General features: G+C 34.6%; 1 protein-coding gene across 1 annotated transcript; it reads left to right on the top strand.

Annotated features, from left to right (window-relative positions):
• The first annotated feature begins 8,866 nt into the window (after window positions 1–8,866).
• On the top strand, window positions 8,867–20,171 carry LOC126971789 (elongation factor 1-gamma). The gene is made up of 9 exons (XM_050818207.1): window positions 8,867–9,017; window positions 9,132–9,281; window positions 9,384–9,450; window positions 12,361–12,503; window positions 15,238–15,378; window positions 16,827–16,994; window positions 17,371–17,507; window positions 19,093–19,262; window positions 19,629–20,171. Exons 1-9 carry the CDS (start codon window positions 9,006–9,008, stop codon window positions 19,907–19,909), a joined length of 1,269 nt encoding a protein of 422 aa, XP_050674164.1. The 5' UTR covers window positions 8,867–9,005; the 3' UTR covers window positions 19,910–20,171.
• The last annotated feature ends 13 nt before the right edge of the window (window positions 20,172–20,184 follow it).

Below are 20,184 nucleotides of genomic sequence, written 5' to 3'. Positions count from 1 at the left end.
GTAAAGATGCCGTGCAATTATTTAGTAGAGATACTAACTTGTTACAAACTGAAAAAATCAAGAAAAAATATGCTAAAACATAATAATGAAAAAACATAAATTGTACTTTATTTTGTGTATTGTATATTTTTCTATCTTATTATAATAACCGATACTCCTACTTACAATAACCGATATTCCTCAATGCAATTTTTTTTTTACAAAAAACAACCGACTTCAAAAATACGATTTCAATACAAAAAATATAAAAATTTCAAACAAATAAGATCAAAAGGTATTTTTTTTATAACAATTGACGAATTTTAATACCACCAACTAAGAATTCACATACAAGCCAACATTTAATTAATTAATTTTTGAATGAAATACATCTATTTGTTAAGCTTCTAAGAATACACTTCAAATATCACAGTGACTAATATTCGAACAGAAATTGGGCAGAGTAACGACCTAACTAGTCAACGGTTGCGGCGGAAATGTGTCGATCAGGGGTGGGACAGACGCCTTAAAGTGACGTTTTCAGAAGACTGTTGTGCCATCTGTTATTTGGCCCGAAAATGAAAGCTTTGTCAGCTGTCACTCGCTTTGAAACCTTTCAACTTTTTTTATTTGTGTCACTGCCCACTGGTCATAAAATGGCGACTACTTCTAGCGTTTGCGCATGTATGTAGCTCTCGTGTTCCATTTTGCATATTTACACTACTCAATCTATCCTTTATGTTCTATGTTGTGACAAAATTAAATAACTAACTCTACGCGCAAATTCAACATGGTAAAAAATTCCGATACCTACATTAAAAAGTAGAGTTAGTTATTTAATTGCGTCACAACTTTAAAAATGAATTTTATAATTTCGAGCTTATATATAGTTTTTTTCAGGGCCAATCTCCAGATGGCGCTAGTTTTCAAATATAGGTACAGCTCATAATGTATAGAGAGGGCTCTCTTTTCCCTATATATGATTATACGATTTGGTGTCGATGCTAGGGAGACGTCGCCTTTTATAGACGTCTTCACCCTGTCCACCTGTCACTGTCAATAATATATAATTAAAAAGTAAAAAAATAATTGCCTAAACTTCTACAACTTTATAATTTACTTATTTTTAGAGTTCTCCTAAGTAAAATGAAATGAAAATATAAGACTACCTTGAAGTCAATCAAATTATTACGACAATATTTTTTTTATGGAAAAGGAGAACAAACGAGCGTACAGGTCACGTCTTGGTGCTAGGTGATCACCGCCGCCCACCTTGGTGGGCGATGACATCTTAATTCATGGCGTGTCGTGCGAAGGTGGATTTCGGCAGTAGGAATGCCAAGTGATCTAGCCGTTCACAGAGCACTGGGTCCCTGACAATTTGAGGTGCTCTTCGTTGCACGTAATATTAAGATAATGTAGTAACATTAATTGTTATTTTTGGAATCGGTCATCCCACCACGGCCCCGCTCTCGCCTCTTGACTTTAACTAAGTATGGGAAGCACCAGCTTTAAATAAAAAGAATCATCAAAATTGGTAGACCCACTCGAAAGTTCTGAGGTCACAAACACAAAAAAAATACCGTCGAATCAAGAACCTCCTCCTTTTTTAAACTCGGTTTAAAGAGGTGGCAGCAATAAACATCAATATAAACGTTCCTTTCGAACAAAGTTAAATAAATGCATGCTAATATATTTCTTACAAATTTTAAACGAAAATTGATTGATTGATAATAAACTAAATCATAATAAACTATAATATATTTTTAATTAAAATATTCAGTTATAATAATTACTATGTATGTAGGTATAAATTATAATTAAATATACAGAAATATTATTTTTTGAACGAAACTCCATTTCAATCTTTAATTATTATATTTAATTACTCTAAACATTTCTTCTCATTCGACCACACTTTAACTCCTACTCTGCTCGTAATGTTATTCATCACTATTATAATCAATGATGTTTAAATTAATATCATTGATTATAATTATATCATATGTATTTTTGTAACTCCTGTGGGCTTTATTTTAATAGCTCGCAGATTTTTTTCCTACGTCTTATCTAAATATTTTGGATAATTCACACTGTATCTTTATAATTTATAGCCTTTGAGTTATTCATATGAGTAAAGCTATATTATTGCAAAGTTTAATTTATATTAATTTAGTAGTTTTTTGCGGAAGGCGTAACAAACGAAAAACACACACACTGAAACGTTCACATTTATAATATTAATATGGTAGGATATGTTACATTCATGATATTACACCATTCTAATATTATTAAGAATAATAATAAGGTTGATCAGGAGCATCTATTTTCCATACTTCTTTATCCTATATATATCTTATATCTTTAAACGAGCAATTCTTGTATATATATATAATCTGAATCTCGGACACGGCTCCAACGATTTTCATAAAATTAAGCATGCAGGGGATTTCGGGGGTGATAAATCGATCTAGCTACAATAACATTATAATACAAAGGTAAATTTCGCCACTATATACAAGACTATTATAGCTCAGATGGGACATTGGGTGATCCGGAAAGCAGAAGACCCCGGTTCGAATCCATATGTCCTATTAGTTTTTTTTTGTTCAAGTTTTGTACATTCTTAAAAATCCGAGCAAGGCTCGGTCGTCCGGATATTTATTCTTAAATGGAATATAAATAAATATCAAAATAACATTAACACAATATTAATTTTGGCCATCTATCTGCTTATTCCGGGTAATCTCCGGAACAACTGAAGCAATGTTCATGAGACTTTCGGTGATATTATAACTAAACTGATAAGAAAAAAAATACTTAAAATCAAATAGACAGAAATGATAGGTGGCGTTTATCTTTAAAAGGGTAACAAGAGCTACTCATACTTTGTTTATTTTGGATTATACCTTTTGTATATATGTTTGGTAAGTCTTGAGAATGACACGATATCTCTGCAAATAACTTTTCTTGCCCAGCAGCATTTTGTTTCAAATAACATTTAACTTTGAGCTAAGCTGAAACTGTTTTGAAGTGAAAACTTCTGTAGCATCGTTCTGATTTGAATGTCTATGAAACAAAAAAGCAACAGAAAAAAGATACAAACACATAAATGTGATAGGCACAATGACGTTCTATACACGGTAAAAGTGTGCTTAAAGACAATGTAAGCACACTTTTCTCCTTGGTCGTGTGTCAGCTGTGTGTCAATCAACAAGCCTAAGTGTGCTATAAAAAGTGCTTAAAACATGAACGACTTAAAAAAAAGGTGTTGTGACTTATCATCGGTAAGGTAATTTTATTTATTTAAGATCTATATGTAAAAAGCCTAAGTAATTTAATAACATTAATATTGTTTTATTAAATATGGTACAATTTTTGACAAGTCCCCAGACAAGTCCCGCTTGTCAAAATGGGTCAGATTGCTCGTTTAAACTAACTTCAAAAAAAGAGGACGATCTCAATTCGTGGATATGTTTGTTTTTTTTATGTTTGTTACCTCAGAACTTTCGGCTGGGTGAACCGATTTTGATAATTCTTTTAAATTTCATTTGAAAGTTGGTGCTTTCCATGTGTTCCCATTGCAATTTTGTCCAGATCTGACAATGGCAACAATGAGAAAATCATAATAGTCTTAAATTTGCTATAAGTATGTGCGGACAATTTACGATAACTCAATATTGCGCCAACCGATTTCGGTAATTCTTTTTTTATGTGAAAGGATATACTTCAAAGGTAGTTTGGTGATAGTCTGGTTAGGTTCTGCTTATGAGACTCATGACAAAGTAACGGAACTCTTCAAATTCGGAAGATCAACCGCGTAACTGCACAGAGCACGTAGTAGCGACATTTAAAACAAAACTTATATTAAATGTTTTGTATTTACCCATGTATATAATATATACAGTATAGTACAACGTTAATACTTCTTAATTAATTAAATAAAAGTGTTATTATTGGTGTTTTCTAACTGTGTTGTGTTAAATTTTAATATTTAAATATATTGCACTTTGAATTATTTTAAAGTACTCACAACATTTGTTTTGAAAGTGTTACACGTTCTGATATTATAATTATTATATTAATTAGTTTCTAAAACAAATAATTCCTAACAAGTGTCCTGATTGTGGGAAATTCTTCGCAGTGGCTGACAGTTCTAAGTGCAGTAAGTGTTCTATTCTATATCACCGACAGTGCAACAATATCAGTCCTGATTCGAGATTCAGTAATAAATGGGTATGTAAGTCATGTAAAGGAAGATCAAACAATAAAAGGGTAGACTGTAACCGGTCTCAGGATGGCGAAGATGTCACCATCGATTCTGAACCAAGCGAGATCCCGTCTCTAATTCGAGAAATTCAACTGTTGCGCTCAGAGTTGTCGGGCTTTAGAGTTGAGATGACAAAACTGTCTTCATTGGTATCTGAATTAATTACAAGGCTCGATTCAATAGAACAACGGGTGTCAAATCTTGAGGACGCCTCAAATTTAATTAAATTCGAAGACGTCCAACAACAAAATACTCAGCTGAACAGTTCACTTGATGCGTTACGGAAGCGACTCAATAATAGCGTACAAGAGCGACTACTGAACGACGTAGAAATTACCGGAGTAGAGGAAAGTGGAGGCGAGAATCTCCTCCATGTCGTCGTCACCGTAGTGCAGAAGATAGGTCTAGCCATCGACGAGCGTGACATCGTCAACGTGCACCGGCGTGGGGCCCTGCGGGCCGCGCGGGGTGAAGCGACGTCGAGCGGGCCGGCGGGAGGTGAGGGCACGCGCCCGCGAGCCATAGTCTGTAGGCTCACTCGCCGACACCTGCGTGACGAGCTGCTGCACGCGGCCCGGGTACGGCGCCACGCTGATACGTCGGGGACCGGCATAGGTCACAAACCCTAAAGGTTCTACGTTAACGAACATTTAACATTCGATAATCGTAACCTGTTCTATAAGTCGCGTGAACTAGGCGGAAAACTAAATTGGCGTTTTATCTGAACTCGTGATGGTCAGATATATGCTAGACGAGACAGTTCGTCTAAAAAATTTATAATTCGATCAGAGTCTGATTTAAAAAAGGTTTTTTGTGTTTAATATTTATTTGTTACTGTCAGTTAGATTTCAGATATGTTAGTTTTTTTAATATTTATTTTAATCTCTATATGTTTCATTTTAATTTTATATTATATATTTTTTCCATAGGTTTCTTAGGAGTGTTTAATTTTATGAATGATATAGTAGTATCGAATTTATACAAAAGAGTACTGTGCGGCAAATCTAAATATTATTTAAATTTTAAATTTTCAAATGGGGTGATAAGTCACGTTTTGCGTATTAGAAATTTATTATATTATGTTCTCAATTTTATTAAGATAAATTACACCAAAAATAAAATGCGGTCTAAAATCAGCTATATTATGCAGTTCAAAAGTTATATATCAAACGAGATTTATACTTTTATAATATTATATAATTATCTTATAAATTTAAAAGTTTCGTTATTGTATGGTTGCTTTAATGCTATAGTTTTTGATCGTTATTTATTAGTATTTTATCACTTTATTACACATATTAAATATACTACTTTAAATATATTTATATATTATTTAATTATTATATATAATATTATATTTAAAAATTATGCCAAATAGGAAGGACAAATTAAAAATTGAGCTACTTAATCCGGGATCCCTTGGCACAAATCACGACGAGTTTCTCGTAGCAATGGATCGGCACAACGTGGATCTGATGTGTATCAATGAGACGTGGCTGCGCGCTGGGCATGAGGGCCTCGCTCCAGCCCCGGCTGGCTACAGACTGTACCACGTGCCGCGCCCTCCCAGCGTGCGCTCGCGCGGGGGTGGTGTTGGCTTTTACGTGAAGAAAGAAATTTCGATGCGGATTCTGTCGCACCCTATTGCTCCTACGGTTGAACAAATGTGGCTCAAGGTCGAGGTAAGTGGTAATAAGCTTGTAGTCGGTACAGCATATCGCCCTCCGTGGATGGACCCTGAGACATTTTTTGATGCGTTAACGGAATCTTTGGGATCGTTTGTCTGGTGTGACAATGTCGTTATATTGGGTGATTTCAATATTAATGGGTTGTGTAACAATCATCCGAACTTTAAAAAAATTGAACTTTTTTTAAATTCGTTTAATCTAATACAGCACGTCTCGACACCTACGCATTTCACTGTTCACTCAGAAACACAACTAGATTGTGTGTGTGCTAACAGAACACTTTCTGTCACACAAGTTGTTGTGGATCATATAGAGGCATGTATCTTGGATTTTCCCAAGCATCAAATGAAACCAAAATTAATTACCTACAGACCCTTCAAAAATATTGATAGAATTAGTTTTCAACAATCACTGGACAGCATTACATGGGACAAATTATTATTAATGAATAACGTAAGTGATATAGTTGTCAATTTTACTAGTATTATTATATCTTTGTTTGATTTTTATGCACCTAATACAACACGATTTACTCGAGATACTCAATATCCTTGGATTACGTATAATATAAAATTGATCATGAAAAGGCGGGATGAAGCATTTAAAAGAGCTCGTAAAACTAATAATGTAGCACATGTACAGTTTTATAAGGACTTGAAACGTTATGTTCCTCAAGCACTGCGTCGTGAAAAACAAGTATACTTTAACACATATATAAACTCCAATATTAAAAAAATAAATGTCTCCTTCCATACTAACTCATTTCCAAACTTATGGCGTCATCCTATTATCCGTCCTGTGCCAAAAAAAGACAACCCCGATGACTTTAAAGACCTTCGACCCGTTAGTGTTCTTCCTTGTCCTTCTAAAATAATTGAAAAAATTGTTTATAAGCAATTAATAAATTATTTAGAAACCTATAAAATTTTACCAGAACATCAATCCGGGTTCAGAAAGAAAAGAGGTACCATGACTGCAGTCTTAGACGTAGTTGACAACATTCTAGCAGCTCAGGATGCGGGTAAAGTAACCATTTTAGTATTGCTTGATTATTCTCGTGCTTTTGACACTTTAAATTTAACTCTATTACTATCAAAATTAGCCTACTATGGACTCAGTGAAAATGCTATATAATGGTTTCATAGTTACCTCAGTCATAGAGCTCAGAAAGTTGTAACCACAGAAGAAGATGGTAAAGTTCGCTATTCAGAGTGTAGTAACATGAAAAGAGGAGTTCCACAGGGTTCTATATTAGGCCCTCTTTTATTTATTTTGTATAGTGCGGACATATTGCAAAATATAAAGCACTGTAAGTATCAAATGTATGCAGATGATATTCAACTATATTTATCTTTCAATCCTCACGACATAGTTGATGCAATCAATTTAATTAATTCAGATTTAAACGAAATTTACAAATGGTCAGAGTAAAACTCATTAATTCTCAACCCAGCTCAAACAAAATATATGATTTTCGGTACACAGAATGGTTTAAATACAATTGAGCGATACAATCTTGATATAAAAATTAATAATTATAAAATTGAACGTGTGCATGAAGCAAGAAATTTAGGACTGATAATGGATGAAAGTCTGCGATTCGAAAAATATATAAACTTGACAATTTCAAATTGTTTTTATCGTCTTAAAGTGTTATATAAATTAAGACAATACTTAAATTTAGAAACACGCATACGTCTGTGTGATGCTCTCGTCCTTTCTAAATTTAATTATATGAGCACCGTTTATGGCCCACGACTACTGAGTAAAACTAAAAATGCCATACAGCGAGTGCAGAATGCGTGCGCTAGATTTTGTTGGAATATTCCTCCCCTTAGTCACGTTACACCATATCTCAAAGAGGCAAAAGTACTCAAGATGGACGGAAGAAGGCATTTACACCTTGCTGTGTTACTCTTTGGCATAATTGCTTGGAAAACACCAGCATACTTATATCAGAAGTTAGAATGGCTTGGACAGCATAAAGCTTTGAATATGGATACGAGGTCAGCTTTTCGTATATTAGCTATTCCTAGCCACCGAACTGCTGCGTTTCGGGGAAGTTTTAGATATCAAGCCACCAAGTGCTGGAATGATTTGCCACCTCCACTTCAACTTAGTAATACCTATATACCTATATAGTTAAATTCAAAAATTAGATCTATACTGCATTTATTTATTTATATTCATGGACTTATATTCATAATTATAAATTTAAAAATTACTAGTCGCTGCTACTCTCAGACTCAATAATGTTGGGGCTACTGAAAACCAGTGCTACATTGGCACCACGCCATTGCAGCTTTTTACTGAGTTAGCTCCATTTGGTGACATTCACTGCCGCACAGTACCTTTTTCGTTTTAAGCTATAAATTGTATTATTTAATTTGTTTTATTTGTTAGTTCTAAGAAATTATTACTTATTTTGGTTTGTATCATTTTGATAATTGTGTGGTGGTGGTTTTTGTTATCAATAATTTTTTATTCTATTCTATTCTATTCTATTCTATTCTAAATTAACGATACTTGGCCGAATCTTTTTTTATGCTACACTGATATTTGAGTCACCTACCGTAACGTCGTTCTGGTCAAATAATTATCGTACTAAAACATGATGATCAATGGAACTCCTAAATGACTTACAGTAGTGATGTGATCATTGGCAGAACTGTCTGTAATAAAATTGCAATGCGCTTACGTTCATGCTGCATTTTAAAATTTTATAGACCTACATAAATTTAGAAGAATTATTAGTTAGTGTAATAAATCAACCGACTTCAAAAACAGTATTCTTTTTCTCTATGGAGAACGTCACCCAGACATATTTAAGTTGTTCATCCACCTACAAAAAAATTAAATAGTTAAATTCAAAACTTTGCGCTTTGCGTAGGTTAGAGAAGTCAGTACTGTACAGCTCAACTTATTGTTTACTTCTCTCGGCTTGATATTGGCTCTGAGCATCAAGTTGTGAATCTTTGACATTGACATTTCAATAAGACAAGTTGACCTAGACATAACCTAGACACAGAGTTCAGCTGTCTAAAATTTCTCTTTCGTTGAAGTCAGCCATGGCGACCGGGGTAAGTTGTTAAAGCTTTCGTTATCATTAGAATCCTTCCATTTCCCTGTATAAAGATGAGTGAAACTATGTTCTGTAAGGATGTCTTAGGTATAATTTTAATTATTTCCGGCAGGTACTTTACACTTATCCAGAAAACTTCCGTGCTTACAAGGCGCTGATCGCCGCGAAGTATTCGGGAGTTGATTTGAAAGTTTCCCCTAATTTCGTATTTGGTGAAACCAACAAATCTAACGATTTTCTGAAGAAGTTCCCTACAGGCAAAGTGAGTAAAATGTTTGTAAAGTGAAGTGAGTGTTATAACTGTTATCAGTGATCACAGATGTTTTTGACGGTGACGTGTTAAAATGTTTGCCGATCGTTCCAGGTGCCCGCGTATGAAAGTGCGGACGGTAAAGTGCATCTCACGGAGAGCAATGCTATCGCTTACTATGGTAAATATTTCTATTTAAATTTCGTTTAACCTCAAAACATATAACCATAATAGATTACTAACAATTATTGTTCTTTTTATTGGTTACTGATTAACTTCTGTTTTTGATCCCTTAACTTGTTCAATATCCTGTGATAATTTTGGATTTACTAATTACTTTATTATGAAATTAATATTTTAATGAATTATGTGTGATCTTATCATACATGAATGAAATTAATTAAATTTCTATCTAAGAATTGATTGAGCTATCGGAAGAATAACACTAATTATTGTTACTTTGTTGTGTGTATGTGATAGAAAAAAGTGTGAAGTTCATAATGGAAGAAGGTTAAAGTTAGTGTGCACCCAGAATATATCCAACTTGCCTAGCTAGCTTCTTATTCAGAAGTGTTGAATCCTACACTTTTGGTAACAGATTTTGTTGACTTATAGCAGAAGGTAGATTGGGAGCTTCTTGAAATTGATTTTATAATTTATATTTTGAATTTCATTAAATTGACAGCACATTACATCACTAATTAGCTACATTAATATATTAGGAAACATTGTCAAATAGAGATTTTATATTATTAAGGTAAAACAAAGTTTTTAACCTTTCCTTTCCGGGAAACTCTGTGCGCTGTATGCCTCAGATGGGAGTGATTTTGGCAAGCACACAGATTTCTGTCATTGCATATTATTTTTACTTATAATTAATATAGATTGCTTATAATTAGGATGATTTGAGTGAATGTATCAAAGCTAGCTAAAGCTTTTGAAACAAGCTATAAGACCATGCGAAATAAACGAAATAAGAGTCAGAACTTGGTGGGTGAGTAGTGTGCCGTACGGCCCTCTCGGTTTTGGTGTATCTGAAAAATCTAGTACCATTCGAAAGTTTGAATAACCTATTTGCTAATAAAACATAAATATATATAGCTAAAGGAGAAAAGGATGGATATTATGTTTACTTTTGTGTGTGTTGGGGTTTTTTTTGTAAAAGTATACATAAGTATTCAAAAACATTATGGTGTTTTGACTATTTTCATTATTGTTTGATAATATATCTTTATATGGAATCATAGGAAGACTGCTGCCTGTGAATGTCTGCTGGGCTTTGTCATAGATTTGGGATGGTAGAAGTAACATTGCCTCATCACAGTTTTTTCTTTTGCAAAACAGCCTGCTAACACAACATATTTGTAACACTTTAAAATAGATTATGATAAAGTAGAAAATTTCTAAACCTTGTTAAGACTGATTATATATTTATTTATTTAAAAAATCACAAAATCCACAGAACATAAATTAGGTTATAATAATACTATTTTGTAGGACTTACATCTAATAACGGACTTACAATATTTATAATAAGACACAATATATGTGTGTGTGGGGTTTGGTGAGAGTGTGTGTGTGTGTTTGTGAATTACTCTAAATTTAACCTTCCTTTAGATTTTTACTAACACTCCTTTTAAAGCAGCCTTTACTGTTATTAAAAAGTTCAGTACTGTTGAATTGCTTATTATAGTTGCATAGAGTGCAGATAGATCTTGATGTGTGGCGTTCCTGTACAGTGAGGTTTCAAGGAATTGTGTTCACATACAACCAAGCTGTGAAATTTTTAAATTATTCTACAAAACACAAGAATGAACTTGCTTATGCAGTGTTTCCAACATGATACAACATGGGTACCTTCAAAAAATTGCATTCAACCTATCTGCAAGGTCAGCAACACTCCTGTGATTGCTCTGTTGTTGCAGTAGAATGAGGGTGGTGGTGATCACTTAACATCAAGTTACCCATATACTTGTTTGTCTTATTTGTCCATATAAAAAAAAATCACCTATTGATCATATCAGTCATCAATGACTGACTATAACTTTAAAATTGATGTTTGATTTATATATGAGACGAATAATCTGCACTTAAACAGTAAAAAAACAAAGTGTTTACGGTTCATTACACCAAACACAGCGGAGGTACAAACCAACGTACTTATAAATGACCAGAGATTGGAACTTGTGGACACTCCGGTCTTCTTGGGTATCACGTTAGATAAAAAGCTTCAGTGGGGTCCACATATTACCCATCTAGCAGATAGACTAAGCTCTGCGCCATATGCACTTAGAAAGATTAGAGAGTACACGAATGTTGCGACCGCTAGATTAGTGTACTTTAGTTATTTTCACAGCATCATGACATACGGTATATTACTATGGGGTCATGCTGCTGACATTGATATAGTGTTTGCACTGCAAAAGAGAGCTGTTCCTGCTATATATCAGCTTGGTTATAGACAGTCACTCAAAGAAAAATTTAAAGAAATAAATATTATGACTGTTTATTGTCAGTACATTTATGAAAATTTAATATATATTCACAAAAATCGTCACCTTTTTGCTCTTAATAGTGATTTTCATTATTATAACACTAGAAATAAGCGATTGCTTGTAACTAATTCTAGTAGGCTTCATAAGATACATAATAGCTTTAAGGGTAAATGTATACACTTCTACAATAAAGTCCCAGCCACTGTTCAGGCATTATCTAAATAAATAAATTTAAATGTTTTATAAAAAAATGGCTCTGTCGTAAATCCTATTACTCCACTGCTGAATATCTAAATGATCAGACAGCCTGGGACTAGATTGTGATTATTTTATAGCGACTGTACAATATTGTATATTTTTATTGAAAAGAGCGCAAAAAAAGAATGCTGGGAGAGTTTCTTGTGCCGCTTCTTCTCTCTCAGAGCGCCATTTGTTTCCGAAGCGGTAGTAGTATAAGAAATGACATCAAAAAGAATTCTAAAGGAATCAATTTTGAGAAAATAAATGCCTTTTATTGTTATGGAGTTAATAGATAGTCATGATTATTAATGTTAACAGAATAATGAATTTTAAATAATTAGCTGTTTCTCTTTCAGTTGGTAATGATGCCCTTCGTGGTTCAGATCTGAAGTCTCAAGCTGTGATATACCAGTGTGCATCATGGGCTGACAGTGAACTGCTGCCAGCCTCCTGTGCTTGGGTGTTTCCCTATCTTGGCATCATGCAGTTCAACAAACAGGTGCTTGCTCCATGCTCCACATTCTGTAACTTGTGTGTGATATTTAAATTATTTTGTATCTTACTTCATGTACTTGTAATTAATAATAATAATTGATGTGAATATGAGAGGCAGAGCTTTGGAAATTTATTCAGTGGTGAGACTTCAACATAATATTATATTGTGCATAAAACAGTTATATAACGCTTCAATTAAATACAAATATTAAATGAACACACGGGTAGAGCTATTTAACCATCAAGTGATTGCACGGTTACTTGTAACAGGACCGAAAAGATGTTTGGGATGAAAAAGAGAAATAAAGCACAAATTATTCAATATTTGTTTATTTATTTGAACATAGATATATCATCATTGTCTTTAAAGTCTGATTTGTCAAAAAAGTAATTAAAATTATGAAAAAGAATTATTAAATTAGTTAAATAACTCAAATATTGGGAACACAAAACCCTTTTATATATCTAAGACTAGTTTATATGTATATGTAATCTAATAATAAAAATTAATTAGCTTTTATTTAGTTTTCATAAGAATCAGTATCTTCATCCATATAACATTGATAGCAAATAAATGTTGTATGACTTCTGCAAATATTTTTCATACATAACTTTCATTGCGTTTTTGTTTCCCCCTTTTTTATCAGGACATATTTTACAGGTTCCTCTACAAGTGCCAGAACTACCTACTTATGTATCAGCAGCACTATCCTCCGTATTCGAATGCCCCCTTATGTTTCTTTTTAGTTTTCGTGGAAGGCCTAACATCGTTGATCTTCTTTGGACATACTCTTTTTGTCAATTCAGTGCCTAATGCACGTAGATACATTAAACTTTTCCGAAGGGTCACATTATTTGCCCTCAATATCACCATACTATTTATTCCTGCAATATCCAGAAGACGAAAGAAGAGTGTCAAGTGGTAATCTATTATTCATCCTTGAAACCGAATACATTTTTGCTTTTTTATCAACTTCATTGACACCCACTTTTGTTTTATTGTACCTATAAAGTAACGATGCTGGGTTTGCGCTTTCATCAAATTCTGCAGCACAATGAAGTGATGATATAAGAACTACAGATCTTTTCTTTTTTGGCATGTAAGATACAAGTGTATCTGAAAATCCAAATTTACTTGAATATTCAGGTCTGTTTTTATCTATAAAGCAAGGAGGTATTTCTTTCTTGTTTTAATGCATGGTACCCACAACAGAAATCTTATAATCCTTGGCCAAATCGTTCATAAGCGGCACACTATTATTGATGGCAAGGTTTCTTCCAGTGCCAGAAATTCTATGATATGATACTGAACTGATATGGGCCTTCAGGCTGCTTGCCAGCATAAAGTTCAATATTTAGAACGTTAAACGTAGCAACATCAACTAATGGATAAAGTTTGATTCCGTATTTGTCCGGCTTTATGGCAAAAGACAGTTTTGTGTAAACATATCTAAAACTTCTCGTTCATTGGCGCAGCTTTAGAGTACGAGCTTGTCGCGTAGTACCTTTAGTAGTAAATTTTACTCTCTTCACTGACATAGTAGTAGGAAACATAGGTATACCTGTCCCATCACTTGTAAATCAATAAATCTTCTAAATTGGCGTGTGATGTCTTCAAGGATCCCGCTATGTACAACAATCCGAAAAGAATTTCCACCGCATCTGTCGGTTTGCAGTCACGTATTCTGTTATACGGTGGCGTTTTTTTTTTAAATAATTCGTTGGTATATCTAACAACTTTTTCAATAATTTTCTCTGAAATGAATAAACTCCAGGCTTGCGTAAATGTTGAGAATATTTTGAACTTGACGCCTCACTCTGTTATTGTTAGATTTTAGCCACTTCGTTACTTTATCGCGCCTATATAACAGCTACTTATTCCTGTAAGTGGCAAATCATCCTTTTCTGAGTCCGAGCAGTTTGATTCCTCTGCAACGATGTTGTCGGAAGTTTCAGAGCCTTGGTCGCTGAGCTCTGATTCACTCTCTTCTTCGTCTTCTCTTCGTGATTCCTCGAGTATTACACTTTGTGGTAACCTACGACTCATTTTATATAAAAAAATCCAAGCTTAATTCTATAATATTGAATGATGGCCGAAGAACTACTACGAGCGAAAACGAGGGTATGTCGCGTTGAGCGTCGCGCGTAACCTTTTCGTCGACAGGCGCGTGTAGTTTTTTCGACGACTGCACCGGGACTACACCAATTGCAATATGTGGAGTGGGGGGAGTGCCCCGAGCGACGGTTTATACTTTATTATACTCTCAATGACATATCGACAGACTACTAGAAATGAGAATTAAATGTGATGGGTGATAATATAATATAACGATATATAGATAACATAATTAATCTAAATAAATCAATTTTCCATAACATCATTCCGGAACATTCTGTAACGGATCTTGTAGACACGAGTTCTTGTAAGCTTCTTCGACGCCGTGCCGTAGCCGTGTAGGTGAATAGCGCGGGCACGTAATTTGATTTAAATTTTGTTTTCTAAATGTATAATTTCGTTGTTTGAATAAACCAATTATTTACTTTAAATTTTAGAATTAAATTTTTATGATTACGGTTAAGTAGCTCTAACCATGTGTTCATTTATTGTCGCCATTGTAGTGCAAATGCTTGAAAAGTAATGGGTTTATAATTGAATGTTATAAATCAGGATGGTTGTTATTGAAGAACCCTATAAGAGTTGCTGGCAGATGTTCATAACACTTTTAACCTATTTCCAGAATGTGGAGCGTGCGAAGAACGATCTGCTTTCAGCGCTGAAGTTGTTGGATGCTCATCTGCTCACACGCACATTCCTTGTAACTGAGAGGGTCACTCTGGCTGACATCATTGTCTTCTGCACTCTTCTACACTCTTTCCAGGTATGTATTGATCATATTATGTTTGAATAACAAATACTCCCACTATTAATTTTACTTTTGTAAATTTTTTATGTCTTCTGTAAAAATTACTTCTGTTTTGTCTATTTTACTAAATTACTGATGCTTTAGTACCTTCTGGTATGACTTACATATACATGAGGTGACATCTGTCTTATATGCCGACTGCTTGTTAATATTCATGAAAAAATTTTCAATATTAAATTAAAGCTATTTAGTAGCTTCTGCGTTTTCCCCAGACATCACACGGATAAACAGACAAAAATTGTATAAAATACGTTTTGGATTTGGTATTGACAAACGAGCGCTCAGCGCCCATAGGAGGAATCACAGGAGCGTTGCCGGCCCTTTAGAAAAGTGTACTCGCTTTTTTTGAAGATACTCATGTCGTACCGTCCTGAAAACACTACACAAGTAAACTCATGCCACAGCTTGGTTGTATGTAGAAGAAAATTCCTTGAAAACTGCACTGCGGAGGAACACAACACATCTAGATGGTGGAGATGATAAAATTGTGGCATGTCGTGTGAAGGTGAAATCAGCTTTAGGAGAGTTTCTTGCGCCGCTTCTTCTCGCTCAGAGCGCCAGATGGTAGTCTTTGAATGACGTCAAAAATAATTGTAAAGGAATCAATTTTGAGAAAATGGTTGACGCGTCCAACATATCATTGATATGCATAAAAAACAGTGTTGTTAGCTGTTGTTACGACCTGTATGCTGCTGCTCTCAGTGAGGGAACTAGTGGTCCACTTGCAGAATTTCTCGGGAAGCCCATATGATGGATGTTTTGAGAGAAGCACCTTGTGGCATACACGATCAAAGGTCCTATGCTCAAGCTAACTGCTAGGCCTTCGCGCGTGCTTTCGATAGCCGCCGCCCATCCATGTGTTAGGTATACCAGAAGATCGTCCGCCGACCGACCATGGCGAAGCCGTACGATCGTTGATCAACTGGTAACCCTCTAGGTATACCAAGAGCTGGCGGTTATTTATGTTCTCCATGATTTTGGAGAGCAGGGAGGTAACAGCAAAAGGCCTGGAGTTTGCCGGATCCGAACGACTTGTGATTTGGAATGACATTTGATGCATGCTAAAATTATGTTGATGTTGAGGTTAGAGAAATCTAGTGTATCAATTCTCTTAGTTAATCTACAGTTGGTATATTGACAAGTTTTGTGGCAGTTCTATATTTTATTTGTTTTTTTGTGTTTGTAGCAGTTTTACTATCCTATTTTCGGCCAATGTATTACTTTTAGTAAATCAGCAAGCCTTGTATCCATAATTATATACATTAACATTATATTAATCTCAATAATTAGTTTAAAAAAATTTACAATCTTGCGTGGTTTGTCTTAAATAAATATAAAATTATGATCTTATTGTATTTATAGAAACTTAAATAATCTTACAGTTTTCAATATTTTATTTACAGCATGTGCTCGAGCCAAGCCTAAGAGCATCCCTAGTGAATGTCCAACGTTGGTTCCTCACATTGGCCAACCAACCACAAGTGTTGGCTGTCGTAGGACACCTCTCTCTTTGTTCTGCAGCTCCAGTCTATGATCCTAAGAAGTACCAAGAGCTAACCAAGGATAAGAAGGTACATTGATCTCATTTCATATAATCAAAGTAAAGATTATGATGGTGACTTGATCCATATCATATAATCAAAGTAAAGATTATGATGGTGACTTGATCCATATCATATAATCAAAGTAAAGATTATGATGGTGACTTGATCCATATCATATAATCAAAGTAAAGATTATGATGGTGACTTGATCCATATCATATAATCAGTAAAGATTATGATGGTGACTTGATCCATATCATATAATCAAAGTAAAGATTATGATGGTGACTTGATCCATTTATCCTTTTTACTTCAATTATAACACTTAAAAGTACTATTATTACATTCCCTTTTTGGTTTTTTTTTTTACTTTATTTTAATCATAATTATTTTTAATTCACAGCATGATGCACCCAAAAAAGAAAAGAAAGAGAAAAAGGAACAACCTAAAAAAGAAACACCTAAAGAACATGAGTTAGAAGATGATATTGAAGAAAAGCCAAAGGAATCCAAGGATCCCTTTGACTCAATGCCCAAAGGGTAAGTTAGAGCAACAAACAGTCTATTAGATAAAATATAGCTATGCAACAATTTACTAGACAGCAACATACACTTAAACGGTGGAGTGAAGCTCATTTGCACAATATTTCCAATTTATATGATAAAAAATGTTGCTAGATGATGACAGATACAGGGGTGTAGTTATTCATTCATTTAGTGAGCAGTGAGCTCACTTGTCCTCCTGACTTGCTTTAAACAGTTGCAGGCTACAAGAGTTCGGTGTCTATAGTACCAGCCAACAATCTCAGTAGGAATTGAAGATTTTTCCTCTCAATTAACTTTTCATTAAAAAGTATATTTCTAAAATGTTTATTTATAAACAATTTGGTATGTTTAAAGTGATAACACTCACTTTTGGGATTAATTACACAAATTAAATTTGTAAACAAATTTTTTTGAACGATGCGGGACTCGGACCCGGCCACCTCGTGCTATGTGGGAGCGCTCTTCCACTGAGCCAACCATTAGAGTGACCGTAAAGTTCATAAATCTTGATATGTTTTTGTTCACCCGTTCTGCCTTTCAGTTCACTTACGTTCCAACCCTCAGTAATTTGAAACTTACGTATTGGAGCCAATTTAATTTTTTCTCATATAATGCACTCTGATTTCCAAAATTGGTATAAGATCTACACTAAAACTGACATGAGTCTGGTTGGTGTAGCAATCTGGATAATGAAAGTGCAGAAGCCTGTGGTAGGTCTAAACATTCTGAAATTTACTCTCAAGACTTGTAACCTGAAACCCAAGATGTATGAGATCTGGTCAAACTTTTGGCAAGTTTCTATAACTTAAAAAGGAAAATTTTATGGAGAACTCCAACCTGAAATCCCTCAAAAACCTTGGTTCTCAAAATGTATGATTTAAAATAAAACAATAATCTCTCCTATATTTCACTTACGTCTAAACCACGCCAGTGCTTCTAGCTAAACTTAAAGTTAGAATATGCATACTCAAAGCTTCGTAGTGTTACTTTAATGTGACATTGGCTAAATTGTGTTGTACCCTCCACAGAAGCACACAATACGAAAAATTGAATAGAATAGTCATTTTCATAAAGTAATATCATTTAAGAAAATACTGCACATATTTAAGGAGATAAATGTCATTTCACTAGCAACCTAAATAACTTTAATGACATCGAATTTTATTATGGTGCAACACAGTTCGTCGATGTGATCTAACGGTCGTTTAGATTATTGTTATAGTAATTAACCTTAACATAAACTGGAATATTTTGTGAAATTCACCCTAACTATGGAACATAGTTGTCGCGCCCCGCTACTTTCAGCTTAGTAGGTATTTTTTCTAATTCACACTACCTGTTTCACTACGTTGTTACGATTTATTTTAATTGAATATTATTTGAACTTTTCGTGGGTGGCCTAAACCTGGTTAAAATTAGTTTGAGGTCACCCACAATAAGTTTTATCCCACCCTAGAGGGAAGCAATTATTAAGAGTATATCCCGGCCAAAGGTGGGGAGCAGTGTCTTGTATCTGTTAATCAGATGAAACAAACTGAACCGCCAGTGCATATACAATGAGATTGTGTAATTATTTCAGAACATTCAACATGGATGACTTTAAACGTTGCTATTCCAATGAGGATGAGGAGAAGTCCATTGCATACTTTTGGGAGAAGTTTGATCCTGAACATTACTCCATCTGGTTCTCTGAGTACAAGTACCCACAGGAACTGTCCAAAGTGTTCATGAGCTGTAATCTCATTACAGGTATGTTCCTACCACTAAACACCTTCAGTTGATAGTCAATAACCAGACTTAAAATTAAAGGTTATAAAACAGTGTTAACTTAAACTTGAAAAATCTTTGTGGCTTTTTAGAAACTTCATAATAAAATGTTTGGTTTTGGTAACAAGTGCTTTTTGAATGTTGTTATTGGAATACTCTTCTCAGAGGCCACCTTCTCAAAAGTACATGTGTTCTATGATCACTCAATGAAGTGAACGGCAGACTCTTTTGCTGTTCCATTAAAATATAAATTCAATAAGAAAGGCCGTATCAAAAGGCTAAAGTGTCTAAATAGCACAGTCAAAGTAAACCATATAAAATAATATATATTATGATGGTGTTGTGCAGGTATGTTCCAGCGTCTGGACAAGATGCGTAAGCAGGCGTTCTCGTCGGTGTGCCTGTTCGGTTCCGACAACGACTCATCCATCTCCGGCGTGTGGGTGTGGCGCGGCCAGGAGCTCGCCTTCCCACTGTCCCCGGACTGGCAGATTGACTACGAGTCTTACGATTGGAAGAAACTCGACCCAAAGAGTGAGGAGACCAAGAAGTTAGTGCACGACTACTTCTCATGGAGTGGTGTAGATTCCAAGGGTCGCAAATTCAACCAGGGAAAGATTTTCAAGTGAGCGTCCACACGCAATCCTTTATACTCTTATATGGAAATTATTTATAAAATATGCCGACTTATTTCAACAGCTGTATGCAGTGTGTTAATGTACTGACAGTTTATCTTCTGTGTTGCGTTGCCAGCTCCTCCGCACTCACTAACCCCATGATTGTTTATTTGTAATTATCAATAAATTCGTCCTGTCGTGTTGCATTTACTTTACATTCAAGTGATCAATATATTTGTATGAAATAACTAATAATTAAATTGTTTTTTATTTAGACTGGCGTTTTA

The sequence above is a fragment of the Leptidea sinapis genome, chromosome 24 (genome assembly GCF_905404315.1).
Source record: "Leptidea sinapis chromosome 24, ilLepSina1.1, whole genome shotgun sequence".
Taxonomy (NCBI): domain Eukaryota; kingdom Metazoa; phylum Arthropoda; class Insecta; order Lepidoptera; family Pieridae; genus Leptidea; species Leptidea sinapis.
The sequence above is the reverse complement of the archived record's forward strand: the minus strand, read 5'-3'. Positions and strand labels throughout refer to the sequence as shown.